The following is a 15,059-nucleotide window of genomic DNA, read 5'->3' as shown; positions in this document are numbered from 1 at the left end:
TGGATGAGCCGGGAGTACAGGAGGCGAAAGAGGCCGGAATTCTGGCCTTTGCGTCCCTAGTAGCCCGGCGAAGGGTCTTGCTATTGTGGAAGGAGGCGAAGCCCCCTAGCCTGGAGGCCTGGATAAACGACATGGCGGGGTTCATAAAATTGGAGAGAATTAAGTTCGCTCTGAGAGGGTCTGCACAAGGGTTCTACAGGCGGTGGCAACCATTCCTAGAATAACTCGCGGAGCGTTAGAGGAAGGTCGGTCAGCAGCAGCAGCAACCCTGGGGGGGGGGGGAGGGGGGAACGAGAGATTGCTGGAGAGGACGGATGAGCGGGGGATAACATGAGGGTGGGGGAAACGGGCACGAATGGGCGAGAGCCAGTGTATAAAGCTATGTAAATATACCATCTTGCCATGTATATATCTTGCTCAGGGAGAATTTGTGTTATTTTGTTACCGGGGGGGGTGGGGTTATTATTTGTAAGGGGAAAAAAATTGTGTTGTTAAAAAACCTTAATAAAAATATTATTTTTTCTTAAAAGGTCTGCACCAACCTTCTGAAAGAGAACGCTACCGAGGCCCACTCCCCCACCCTATTCTCGTAACTGTATAACCCCACCTAACCTGTACATTCTGGATACTAAGTGGCAATTTATCATGGACAATCTGCCTCATCTGCACATCTTTGGACTGTGAGACGAATACGGAGCACCTGGAGGAAACCCACACAGACACAGGGAGAAAGTGCAAACTCCGCACAGACAATGCCCAAGGCCAGAACTGAACCTGGGTCTCTGGTGCTGTAGTGCAGCAGTGCTACCACTGACCCACCATGTCGCTCCATCTTTATTTTATATACATCACATATATTTGTAGTAATTTTATGTTTCACTAGCGTCTTAAGTATTATATCATAATCATAGAATCATAGAATTTACAGTGCAGAAGGAGGCCATTCGGTCCATCGAGTCTGCACGGCCTTTGGAAAGAGCACCCTACTTAAGACCGCGCCTCCACCCTGTCCCCGTAACCCAGTAACCCCACTTAATCTTTTGGACACTAAGGGGCAATTTAGCATGGCCAATCCACCTAACCTGCACACCTTTGGTTAAGTAGTTTGTATAAATAGTTCGGAAGAATATCTTAATGTAGTTGTCATGTTATCCACCCTGCGGTAACACGGACTGCAACAAGTTACAGATGAACTGTAAATTATACACCAAACGTAGGCGTTGGTTCACTACGATTTATTGAACTTCTGTAACAATGCACACAGCTGGCTGTGGGTTGACATTCTACTACTCTAAGTGTACTAACTCTAACTAACTAGACCAGGCTAGCTCTGATCCACGTGTAGAAGGTGCTGACTGATACATACACCCTGACTGTCACTACAATTGTCACCAGTGGAAAGAGGCGGAGTGCTGATGCCTCATGTGTTTTATAGTTGGAAGCCCCCCTCTGGTGTTCTGTCTGGTGATTGGTTGTGTTCTGTCCTGTATGTTGATTGGCTAACCTGGGTGTCTGTCACTGCCTGTTTTTACCTCATGATGTGCATGAGTGCATATTATGACAGTAGTTACTCCTTTCTTTCCCCTGTCATCTGTGCAAACTATCTGACCTGACTATACTCCTTCAAAGCTTTGATAAAGATAGTTAGATAATGCCTTGAAAAATTGTCAGGGATACAGTAAAAAAATGAACTATGAATCAAAAATATATTTGGGCAAGTACATACAAAATGATCCCAAAATATTAGATTTGGATGTCCGTCCAACAATAACTATTGATTTGGCAACAAGTGTATAAAAATTGAGTTGGAACATTCTTCTGAATGAAGTCTTATGTCCCGTCGTGGAATGTCAAATTCAAACTCATAACTAATTAAATCTTGCACAAAATGCTTTGCTCTTGACACAAATAATAAATACTTCATTTGTGATTTAAAAGATGAAAGATGTTGCTGCTGGAGAAGGAAAGCTTTTAATTTCAGGAAACCAGCATCAAAATTCAAATTCATTGAAATGAAAACAGAAAAAGCTGGGAATATTCAGCAGGTCTGGCAGCATATATGGAGAGGGAAACAGAATTAACTTTTTGAGTCCATCAAAATGTTTGGTGTAGCTAGACTGCTGAGTTTTTCCAGCATTTTCTATTTTTAGTTCAGATTTCCAGCATCCTCAGTAACTTTACTCCAAATTCACTGACTGCCCTAATTAATAATCATGAAATGGGGCTGGTTTAGCTCACTGGGCTAAATCGCTGGTGTTTAAAGCAGACCAAGACAGGCCAGCAGCATGGTTCAATTCCCGTACCAGCCTCCCCGAACAGGCGCCGGAATGTGGCGACTAGGGGCTTTTCCCAGTCACTTCATTGAAGCCTACTCGTGACAATAAGCAATTTTCATTTCATTCATTTCAAATGGGCACCTAAGTGTACAATATGGTGTACATGCGTGTGACATTTCAATGGTAGAATCTCTGCGCTGCAGAAGGAGGCCAGTCAGCCTAGAGTCTGCCCCAACCTCCAAAAGAGCTCTCTACATGGGCCCATTTCCCCATCCACCCCACCCTATCCCCAGTAACCCATCTAACCTGCACATCCCTGGACACGAATGGGTAATTTAGCATGGCCAATCCACCTAACCTGAACATGTTTAGACCGTGGGAGGAAACCGGAGCACCCGGAGGAAACCCACGCAGACTCGGGGTGAACTTGCAAACTCCACACATACAGTCACCCCAAGACTGGAATCAAACCCGGGTCCCTGGCGCTGTGAGGCAGCAGGGCTAACCACTGTGCCACCGTGTCAAAATACAAAGAATTGCAATTTTTTTGTAAGAATTGCAAAAAGAATTTCTTTGCCTGGGTATTAGTCTGTAAGGTAACATCTGCAACCATGCTTTAAAAACTGGCTGGTACTAATTTAGAATTGTAAAATGTTGCCAGTGCAGCGAGTGGTGTAATCACAAAGGAAAATGTATGATGCCATGCACAGGCAAGTGCTATTCACATGCCCACACCAATAACTACACAAGAGCTGTATATAGACAGTTCTAATCGGGAGACTCAAGGGAGCCAGTTGGTGGGGAAAGGTTAGCGGTGGAGTGGGGTGGTGCCAGCGGAAGAACAGTTTGATGCAGTGCGAGAAAAACAAAACAAAGGGAGACAAAGAAGTAGGAACGCTGCGCAAGAGGTTTTGAAGCTACAAAGAAAGAATTGTGTTCTGCCATCCAGATATGACATGGGAAGTATGTAGCACACATTGTTATGCGAATTTCTTCCTGAACTTTACCTGACGGGTATAAGCCTGACCTGCCTTTCTCTTCATGGAGCTGCTGCGTAATTGAACTTCATTGTCCAATCCTGTTGTAAGGGGTCTGTCTGTACTAGAAGTGCAATGCTGGCATGTTGGTAAAGGTTGAAGGAAAGGCATCCATGGTCTGCCTAAAATTGTTTGCATATGCAGGTAGCGTTCCTTCTGGTGCCAGTAGTATGGGAACTTCCTTCTGTGCAGGCTGCAGTTTAATGTTAATGAGGAACTGAAACAGGGAAATGTGAATTCACTGTAAATGCGCGGTTAAGGAGGTTGAAAAATGGACGTTGAACTGGCATCCATCCTTGTAACCACATCATAAACAACAAAATGGTTAAGAGTGCACACCAATAATGGGATCTAAATTAATTTGCTCACTGCCACTTATAGCAATACTATTCAGATTTACTGCGATTCCTGGCGGCCGGCAGCAATGTGGATTGATACTTACATAGTCCACATGGTTTTCTTCATTGATTGGCTTGTGTGGTGCTGCTTGAAAATGAATTTCTGCCCCAATACCCCTGGCCACTTATAAGGCAGGAAGAAACATCCATGGCAGAGCAATTTATTTACCCCTGCTATTATACTTTGGTTCTGTCTTCATGAATGTGGACACAAATCAGATACCAGAAATGTTGGAGAATGAAAGGTTTAGTGAGAGGGAAGAACTGAGGGAGATCAACATTAGTAGAGAAATGGTGTTGGGAAAACAGATGGGATTGAAGGCGGATAAATCCCCAGGGCCAGAGAATCTGCACCCAGAGTGCTTAAGGAGGTGGCTCTGGAAATAGTGGACGCATTGGTGGTCATCTTCCGCAATTCTATAGACTCTGGAACTGTCCCTGCAGATTGGAGGGTAGCTCACGTCACTCCGGTATTCAAAAAGGGAGGTAGGGAGAAAGCAGGGAATTATAGACCAGTAAGCCTAACATCGGTAGTGGAGAAAATTCTTGAATCCATTATCAAGTAATTTATAGCGGAACATTTAGAAAGCAGTGGCAGGATCAGTCAGAGTCAGCATGGATTGATGAAGGGGAAATCATGCTTGACAAATCTGTTGGAATTCTTTGAAGGTGTAACCAGTACAGTTGACAAGGTGGAGCCAGTCGATGTGGTATATTTGGATTTCTGAAGGCTTTTGACAAAATCCCACATAACAGATTATTGTGCAAAATTAAAGCTCATGGGATTTGGGAGAAGAGTATTGAGGTGGATGGAAAACTGGTTGGCGGAGAGGAAACAAAGAGTAGGAATTAATGGGTCCTTTTCAAATTGGCAGGCAGATACCAAGTTGGGTGGGAGGATGAACTGTGACAAGGATGCAGGGATCCTACAGCATGATCTGGACAGGTTGGCCAGTGGGCAAATCAATGGCAGATGCAGTAAAATTTGGATAAGTGTGAGGTTATTTATTTTGGAAGCAAAAAGAGGAAGGCAGATGACTGCCTGAATGATTGTAAATTGGGAGAGGGGAGTGTGCAGCAGGACCTGGGTGTCCTTGTGCACCATTCGCTGAAGGTAAATGCAGGTGCAGCAGGCGGTAAAGAAGGCTAATGGTATGTTGCCCTTCATTGCGAGAGGTTTTGAGTACAGAAGCAGGGATGTGTTGCTGCAATTATACAGCGCCTTGGTAAGGCCACACCGAGAATATTGTGTGCAGTTTTGGTCTCCTTTTCTGAGGAAGAAGGTTCTTGCTCTCGAGGGAGTGCAGCGAAGGTTTACCAGACTGATTCCAGGGATGGCGGGACTATCATATGAGGAGAGATTGACTAGGTTAGGATTGTTCTCACTGGAGTTCAGAAGAATCAGGGGGGATCTCATAGAGACTTATAAAATTCTAACAGGACTAGACAGGGTAGATGCAGGGAAGATGTTACCAATGATGGGTGTGTCCAGAGCCAGGGGTCACAGTCTGAGGATTCAGGGTAAACCATTTCGGACAGAGATGAGGAGACATTTCTTCACCCAAAGAGTGGTGAGCCTGTGGAATTCATTACCACAGGAAGTAGTTGATGCTAAAACATTGAATATATTCAAGAGGCGGCTAGATATAACACTTGGGGCGAATGGGATCAAAAGATATGGGAAGAAAGCAGGATTAGGCTATTGAGTTGGATGATCAGCCATGGTCGTGATAAATGGCAGAGCAGGCTCGAAGGGCCAAAAGGCCTCCTCCTGCTCCTATCTTCTATTTACCTTAGGGGCTGGTTTAGCACGGTGGGCTAAACAGCTGGCTTATAATGCAGAATAATGTCAGCAGCGCGGGTTCAATTTCCGTACCAGCCTCCCCGTACAGGTGCCGGGATGTGGTGACCTGGGACTTTTCACAGTAACTTCATTGAAGCCCACTTGTGACAATAAGCGATTATTATTATCTATGTATTAGACTCAGCTTTCATCTCCAGTGTAATCTGGTTCCAGGATGCATCAACTTGCCGAATGAGGGGAGACAGGATAGTGTAATGGTAATGTCACTGGACTGGTAATCCAGAGGCCAGAGGCCTCTAATCCAGAGGCCCAGGCTAATGCTCTGGGGACATGGATTCAAATCCCACCAAGGCAGCTGGTGGAATTTAAATTCGATTAATAAATACAATAATAGAATCCCTACAGTGCAGAAGGAATCCATTCGACGCACTGAGTCTACACCGACTCTTTGAAAGAGCTGTAGAACACAAAGCTAGTCATAGATTCATAGATTATCATAGAATTTACAGTGCAGAAGGAGGCCATTTGGCCCATCGAGTTTGCACCGGCTCTTGGAAAGAGCACCCTACCCAAGGTCAACACCTCCACCCTATCCCCATAACCCAGTAACCCCACCCAACACTAAGGGTAATTTTGGACACTAAGGGCAATTTATCATGGCCAATCCACCTAACCTGCACATCTTTGGACTGTGGGAGGAAACCGGAGCACCCGGAGGAAACCCACGCACGCACGGGGAGGATGTGCAGACTCCGCACAGACAGTGACCCAAGCCGGAATCGAACCTGGGAACCTGGAGCTGTGAAGCAATTGTGCTATCGACAATGCTACCGTGACCGTGAAACTATCAGCAATGGTGGTACATGGTTCACTATTCTCTTCAGGAAAGTGATGGGTTCACTAATGTCCTTACCTGGTCTGGCCTACATGTGACTCCAGACCACATGCTAATGTAGAGGACTCTGACATGACCGAGCAAATTACTCAATTTAAGGACTGTTAGGGGCTTTGGCACATAACATGAAAGAAACAAAATGTTGCAGAATAGTTCCCTCTGTCTGTGGAGAAAAATCATGGGAACACCCCCTCCAATTCACACATTAACACCACTTGGCCAATATATCAATGTCTTGAAATGCCCTATTTTGGGAGTGTCATCAGCGAATGGACTGCATAAGTTCAAGGAGAAAGCCCAGTCAATATCCAGCAGGAAAAACAAGGATAATTATGCGAGACCTGAGGCACTATCAAGCCGCAAACATGTCTTCAGATTAAACTTTCCCCGCAAAGTACTGTGGCTCTAAGGGAAGCAAACGTAACACCAGTTAAAAATTTAACATCAAATTATGAATATTCATTGTAACTCCATGTCCACTAGAGAATGGATGGAGTTCGCCCAGAGCTTTTTTGACATCCTGACAGCCAGGAAGGGGACAGAAGGTGCCATTGATTAAAACAAGGGCAGAGAGTGGAAATGCTTCGGCTAACCCAGTGCAATAATCCAGTAAAACATTAATGGCTAATGTTAGAATGCTCATTTTCAAGCTCTTCTCTGTGAGCACTTACATCTGAATCTGCCGGTGATCAGCAGGCGCACAGCAAGGAATCGCCGCTGCAAAATCCGATAGATGCCAGTGTCCGTAAACGAGTACCCAAGCTGTGAGTCGACAAAGATCGTGTCATAGATTTCATCCAATAACAACTCCAAACCTGACAAATAAAGAAGGGAAATAAGACCAGGCAGGGTGAGTAGCTACAAAGCAAAATATTCACTTTAACTCAGTGATCAGGTTCCTGGAAATACAAGTCAAACATTTTGAAGTTGGGACTAAGAGAGTAAGCCAGGCAGAATGTTGTCCACAAAACCTAATGGAGCCTTGGAATAAGTTTCCAGGGAAGACTCTTGCGTAAGATCATTAAAACTGATTTGTGATTCTGTGAAAGATGTTCTGAAGAGAGAAAGGATTGAAGGGTCTGATTGGGGGTGATACATAAATTATGCAGTGTTACATCGATATGCAACACACAAGCCATTCAACCGAACTAGGGTATGCTGGTGTTTACATTCTATCTACCTCATCTCAGCCTTTCAGCATATTGTCCTCCCATGTACTTATTTAATAATAATAATCACTTTTTGTCACAAGTAGGCTTCAATGAAGTTACTGTGAAAAGCCCCTAGTCGCCACATTCCGGCCCTTCAGCCCACCATGCCTATGGTGACCATTAAATACCAATCTATACTAATTCCATTTACCAGCACTTGGTCCATAGCCTACTATGCCTTGGTGACTTGAAGTGCCGATCCAGATGCTTCTTTTTTTTTAATTTTAGAGTACCCAAATATTTTTTTTCCAATTAAGGGGCAATTTAGTGTGGCCAATCCACCTACCATTGACATCTTTGGGCCGTGGGGGTGAAACCGGCACAGACACGGGGGGAATGTGCAAACTCCACACGGACAGTGACCCAGGGCCAGGATCGAACCTGGGTTGTCAGTACTAACCACTGTGCCACCATGCTGCCCCTCAGATGTTTCAGGGGTACGGGGAAAAGTCAGGAGAATGGCACTATGTCAGATGCTCGTTTGGAGGGCCAGTACCGTCTCCTTCTGCACCATCTTCCAGCACTTTCTATTCTTATTTCAGAATTTAAGCCTCCATAGTATTTTGCTTTTATTTAACTTTGAGCCTTTCTGGGTAAGACAAGTTTGAAAATATTTTAAATTTAATATGAACCAATTTAATGCCGTAGAATTTGGACCTTTTCTTTAGGATTGATGGTATCGGCGTATTACGTTAAAACAATTACCACTTCAATCCTCCATGATGCACCATTTGTACCATGGTGATGTACACTAGGAGAAAAATAAGGATTATTTTTGTTCTGCTTTGCTCAGCATTCAATCCTGTTCCTGATTTGGGAATATTTGATGGACAACATAGACTGTATTTACTCAGCGGATATTAGAGGATGCATTACTCTGCCCATTGTCCCTGGCCTGGATGTAGCTAATGGAAGACTAAAGGCAATGTCTGCCAATTATTCCACTCTTTTTAAAATAAATTTAGAGTATCCAATTCATTATTTCCAATTAAGGAGCAATTTAGTGTGGCCAATTCACCTACCCTGCACATCTTTGGGTTGTGGGGGCAAAACCCACGCAAACACATGGAGAATGTGCAAACTCCACACGGACAATGACCCAGAGCCGGGATCGAACCTGAGACCTCGGCGCCGTGAAGCAACAGGGCTAACCGACTACGCCACCATGCTGCCCTCTCAGACGCTTCTTAAATGTTGTGAGAGTACTTGCCTCCACCACCCTCTCAGGCAGCGCGTTCTATATTTCCACCACCCTCGGGATGAAAAAATATTTCCTCAGGTCCCATTTAAACTACTTACTCCCCTCCCTAAACCTATGCCCTCTCTGCCATGGGGAATAGATTCTAATGATCCATTCATTCATTGGTCAGCATGGGTAGCATAGTGGTCAGCACAGTTGCTTCACAGCTCCAGGGTCCCAGGTTCGATTTCCTCGTATCTGAGTGGGTTTCCTCCACGTGCTCTGGTTTCCTCCCACAGTCCAAAGATGTGCGTGTTAGGTGGATTAGCCATGCTAAATTGCCCTTAGCGTTCAAAAAGGTTAAGTGGGGGTTACTGGGTTACGGGGATAGGGTAGATACGTTGGCTTGAGTAGGGTGCTCTTTGTAAGGGCTGGTGCAGACTTGATGGGCCGAATGGCCTCCTTCTGCACTGTAAATTCAATGATTCTATGATCCTATCTACGCCTCCCAATTTTGTATACCTCTATTAGATCCTCCTCTGCTTCCCATCCCAGGCAGCATCCTGGTGAATCTCCTCTGCACCCCTTCCAGTGCAATCACGTTCTTCCGAGGGTGTGGTGACCAGGACTGCACACAATATTCCACCTGTGGCTTAACAAATGTTTTATAAATTTGTACCAAGACCTCCTTGCTCTTGTATTCTACGCCCTGGCTAATGAGGCATACATTCTGTATGCCTTCTTCACCCCCTATCTACCTGTGCTGCCACCTTCAGGGATCCATGGACTTGGACACCAAGGTCTCTTTGTTCCCCAATACTCCCTAGGAACCTACCATTCATTGCGTACATCCTATCCTCATTAGACCTCCCAAAATGCATCACCTCACACTTATCAGGATTAAATTCCATTTGCCATTGCTCTGCCCAACTTACCAGCTGATCAACATCAGTCTGCAGCCAAAGACTATCCTCCTCACTAACCACCAATTTTCATGTCATCTGCAAACTTACTAATTATACCTTCTACATTCGCATCCAAGTTGTTAATGTATATAACAAACAGCAAGGGTCCCAGCAACGATTGCCAACTTGCCGTGGAGACCATGGACTCTAACCTTTTGGACCAGCCTTTCCTGTTGAACTTTGTCAAAGGCCTTACTGAAGTCCATGTAAACCACATCAACTGCACTACCCTCATCAATATATTTAGTTACCTTCTCAAAAGATTCTATTAAATTAGACATGATCTCCCACCAACAAATCATGTAGTCATTGTTGTGTGCAGGAAATGCGGGAACCAAATTGCACACAGCAAATTCTGATAAGCAGCAGTGTGATAATGACCAGATCATCTATTTTTGCCATGTTGATAAATATTGGTCAGAAAATACTGGGGATAATGCCCCTATTCTTCTTTGAAATGGTACCATGGGTTCTTTTTTAATAATAATAATCTTTAGTGTCAGAAGTAGGCTTACATTAACAATGCAATGAAGTTACTTACATCCACCCGAGCAGTCGGGGCCTCAGTTTAAAGCCTCATCTGAAAAACACCGCTTCCAGCTGTGCAGCACTCCCTCAGTACTGCAATAATGTCTCCACCATGAGTTTTGTGCTCAAGTCCTGGAGTGGGACCTGAACCGAGACCATTGCGACTTAGGGGCATGAGTGATACTAACTGAGCCACAGGCTGTCAAGAATCGAAGATATTTGCCTCAACAACATCCTGGGCGGATTCTCTAATCCCGCGGTAGAGTGTCTACGCTGTCGTAAAACGCGACGGCGTGAACAGGCCGACTGGACGACTAATTCTGGCCCACAAAAGGAGCCAGCACAGCACTGGAGCAGTTCACATCGCTCCAGCTGCGGATCCCGGCGCGGCCTGGGCGCCGCGGGATCCGCGCATGCGCAGTGGCACTGGCGCCAACGCACACATGCGCAGTGGCTTCCTTGAACGTGCCGGCCCCGACGCAATTTGCCGTTGGACTACAGGGGCCGGCGCAGAGGAAAGGAGGCCCCCAGCCAGAGAGGCCGACCCGCTGATCAGTGGGCCCCGATCGCGGGCCAGGCCACATCGGAGGCTTCCCCGGGGTCGGACCCCCCCCCCTTCCCCCCTACAGGCCGCCCCCGACCCTTCCATGCCGAGGTCCTGCCGGCTGAGAGCAGGTGTGGATGGCGCCGGCGGAACTCGGCGTTTTTACGACGGCCACACGCAGACTGGCCGCGTAGAGCGGCCTCCGACCGGCACCGCGCCAACCACGCTGGCGCCACTGGCGACAGCAGAGAATCGCGTGCCGGCGTCGGGGCGGCGTGGCACTATTCGCAGCGGTCGCGGGGATTTTCAGGCCCGGCCCCAGGCTGAGAGAATCCCGTCCTATGTGTTAACAAGTTCCACATTCTAATCACTCACTGAGTAAAGAATTTTCTCCTCATTTCCCTATCAGATTGATTAGTAACTATCCTGTATTGAAAGTGCCTCGTGTTGGAATCACCCACAGGTGGATATATTCTTTCCACATCTTTCTAATTCATTCATAGTTTTGAACACTCCCTGTTGTGTTTAAGTGTCTGATCACGTAACATATTGATGACAGCATCGGCCGTTTACACGGGCAATCGGGCAGTCTATCTTAATGCCTGTACAGTAGAGTCCTTTCCAATAAAGCCCTGGTTTGTTTGTACCTTCGTGGTGTGCAAGCCAATCCGTTAAGAATATCATAGGGCAGGATTCTCTGTCCCGCTGCATCTGTTTTCTGGTGCGGCGCACCCCGCTGGCAGCGAGATTCTCCGTCCCGGCAGCCGGCCAATGTGATTTCCCAGGAAGTCCACAGGCATGAGTGCATTGGCGGCGAAACGGAGGATCTCGCACCAGAGAATCCAGCCTCACACTTACATCAGGTCACTCCATTCTCGCTTTTCGACTGTTTTGTCAGCTTGTACCTCTTTTTCCAGTACTTCTATGTCCTTCATGAAGCCCAGGAATACACAATATTCTTAACTACTGTGGCCACCTAAAATGGTGTCCAGCAAGGGATGCTGGGAAAGGTGGTCAAGGGTATGGACAAGCAAGCTGCAGAGCACATCAAATAAAGCTACAGAAAAAGGCTTTGCAGACATGAAACGATTTCACAGGTTGATGCAAATAACGTTAGTAAAGGGCTATCTACAGGGCACCAAAAGGATCAATGGAGCTGTCCTGTTAATCACAATTGTTTACCAGACACAGCGGCACCTAACTTCCTTATTTGGAAGCTTACAAGCATTCAATCCCTTCAAGCATGGCCACTGGGTGCCCACCCCAAAATTAATGAGGCACCCCCAGAATAGACTTGATCTATCTGGCTGATCGAGCCCTGATCAATTGATTGACAAATGACCTAGAGACCGCCCACTAAAAGAGTCACAAAATTCAAAGAGCGTAAAAGTTACTGTACGGGTTCAATCTTTTTCTTGGAGAAGTAGTAACTAACAACGGTGACTTCTACCGGCCAGAGACAATTCACACCACCAACAGAAGGGAGGCCAGAGCCAGAGGAGAACCAGATTGATAACCAACTAACAGAGGACTACAAGACCGCAACCACAGATAACGGGCCTGTATCTGCCTAGTACTTGTCGGTCACTGCCAAGTTAAGTTAAGGGCCGGGATTCTCCCCTACCCGGCAGGGCGGGGGGTCCCGGCGGGATGGAGTGGCGAGAATCACTCCAGCGTCGGGCGGGACCTTTAGGGGCCAAGCCCTCACCGTGAGGGGCCAGGTGCGCGCCGGAGTGGTTTCCGCTCCACCGGCTGGCGTGGAAGGCCTTTGGCGCCACGCCAGCTGGGGCCGAAAGGACTTCGCCGGCCGGCGGAAGTCCGCGTATCCGTGGGAGTGTCAGCGGCTGCTGACGTCATCCCCGCGCATGCGCAGGGGGGGTGTCTCTTGCGCGTTGGCCATGGTGGAGGCTGTGGCCGAGGCGGAGGGAAAAGCGTGCCCCAACGGCACAGGCCCGCCCGTGGATCGCTGGGCCCCGATCGTGGGTAAGGCCACCGTGGGGGCACCCCCCGGGGCCAGATCGCCCCGTGCCCCCCCCAGGACCCCGGAGCCCGCCCGCACCGCCTAGTCCCGCCGGTAAGAGAGGAGGTTTGATTCCCACCGGCGGGACAGGCATTCCAGCAGCGGGATTTCGGCCCATCGCGGGCCGGAGAATCACCGGGGGGGGGCCCGCCGACTGCCGCGGCGCGATTCCCGCCCCCGCCGAATATCCAGTGCTGGAGAATTCGGCAACCGGCAGGTAAGAGAGCTGGATTCATGCCAGCTCCCAGCGATTCTCCGACCCGGCGGGAGGTCGGAGAATCCTGCCCAAGATCTTGGAAATATTTATGTATAGTGTAACCTATGATTGGGAGTGCGTGATTGATAACCATAACCATTGTGGGCGCGTGAATGAATATTGTTCTGTCTTATAAACTTAGTCTCATAGGGATTTGTCCACCATATACGGGTTAAGATACACTGTGGTTTAGAAAGGGCAACACTAGTGACCTGGGGCGAAATTCTCCGGTAGCGGTGCGATGTCCGCCGACCGGCGCCAAAAACGGCGCAAATCAGTCGGGCATCGCGCCGCCCCAAAGGTGCGGAATCCTCCGCATCTTGGGGGGCCCAGCCCTAACCTTGAGGGGCTAGGCCCGTGCCGGACTGATTTCTGCCCCGCCAGCTGGCGGAAAAGGCCTTTGGTGTCCCGCCAGCTGGCGCGGAAATGACATTGCCGGGCGGCGCATGCGCGGGAGCGTTAGCGGCCGCTCACGGCATCCCCGCGCATGCGCTGTGGAGGGAGTCTCTTCCGCCTCCGCCATGGTGGAGACTGTGGCAAAGGCGGCAGGAAAAGAGTGCCCCCACGGCACAGGCCCGCTCGCGGATCGGTGGGCCCCGATCGCGGGTAAGGCCACCGTGGGGGCACCCCCCGGGGCCAGATCGCCCCGCGCCCCCCCCAGGACCCCGGAGCCCGCCTGCGCAGCCTTGTCCCGCCGGTAAGAGAGGTGGTTTAATCCACGCCGGCGGGACAGGCATCCTAGCAGTGGGACTTCGGCCCATACGGGCTGGAGAATTGCGGGGCGGGGCCCACCAACCGGCGCGACGCGATTCCCGCCCCCGCCGAATCTCCGGTGCCGGAGAATTCGACAACCGGCGGGGGCAGGATTCACGCCAGCCCCCGGCGATTCTCCGACCCGGCGAGGGGGGGTCGGAGAATCTCGCCCCTGATTGCACAGTACTCTTAACTGCATCCCCATACAGATCAACTCAACTAAACTCCTGTTGAATGCTATACCCTTGGAAATAAATCCAAGTGTTATTTTACCATTTCAGTTACTTTGTTGATCTGTAATATGATTTCAGTGATTTTTCATCTGTATTCCTAGATCTCTTTGCTCTTCTACCCCATTCAGTTAATTTTCTACGGTGTAGGTGGTGTTACTATTTTTCCTACTAATGGGGTTATGTTAAATGTCATTGTCACTTAACTATGTCACCTGCAAGTTTTCTGATGTATTTTTGTATTATGCTGCATTCTTCCTCTCAGCGTTAGTTATATTCCACAGAATGGTATCTACTGCAATTTCTGATACGGAATTACTTGTTCCTAAGCCTAAATTATGAATGTAAGTCATGATCCCAGCATTTTCGGCCATCCTCCAATCTGAATAACTACCCCTCACCCCCTACCCTTTGCTCTCTATATCTTAGTCAGCTTGCTATCCATTCAACTATTTGTCCACTAGCTCTATATACCCATAGCTTCTGTCATAAGCTTACAGTGCAGTTACATCTAGAAGGCCTTCTTGAAATCCAAATATATGACATCACTGCATTACCTTGGTTCATTTGTTCCATTACCTCTTCAAAACATTCTAATCAACTTAGTTAAGCTTGACTTAGCCTTTCAGGATTCATTCTATTTCTTAATGTCTGTCTCTAGATGTTTTTTTAAAAATCACTTGTAGTGCAGATTCCAGTATCAGTGGTATTCTTCCTCCGATTCTCTGTCACTATGTGGTATAAGATATGCAGATTAGGTGGATTGGCCATGCCAAAATTGTGTCCAATGGTGTGCAGGTTACATAGGGTTCCGGGATTACTGGGATATGGCATGGGAGTGGGCCTAGGAAGAGTGCTCTTTCTGAGGATCAGTGCAGACTTAATGGGTTAAATGGCCTCCTTCTGCACTGATTCAATGGATATCCCTATCAGGATGGTGGATTCCCTCTTATAATGTAACT

At 47.8% G+C, this 15,059-nt stretch overlaps 1 protein-coding gene across 1 annotated transcript in view; it reads right to left on the bottom strand.

Annotated features, from left to right (window-relative positions):
- The window catches only part of tg (thyroglobulin), a 613,433-nt gene that overhangs the window by 559,253 nt on the left and 39,121 nt on the right, over window positions 1–15,059 (bottom strand). Inside the window, exon 8 of the mRNA XM_072468601.1 lies at window positions 7,082–7,225. Within this exon, the coding sequence (XP_072324702.1) occupies window positions 7,082–7,225 (144 nt within the window). The remainder of the gene's footprint in view (window positions 1–7,081; window positions 7,226–15,059) is intronic.

This window comes from Scyliorhinus torazame, chromosome 11 (assembly GCF_047496885.1).
Source record: "Scyliorhinus torazame isolate Kashiwa2021f chromosome 11, sScyTor2.1, whole genome shotgun sequence".
Taxonomy (NCBI): domain Eukaryota; kingdom Metazoa; phylum Chordata; class Chondrichthyes; order Carcharhiniformes; family Scyliorhinidae; genus Scyliorhinus; species Scyliorhinus torazame.
Note: the sequence above shows the minus strand (reverse complement) of the source record. Positions and strands in the feature narration are given on the sequence as shown.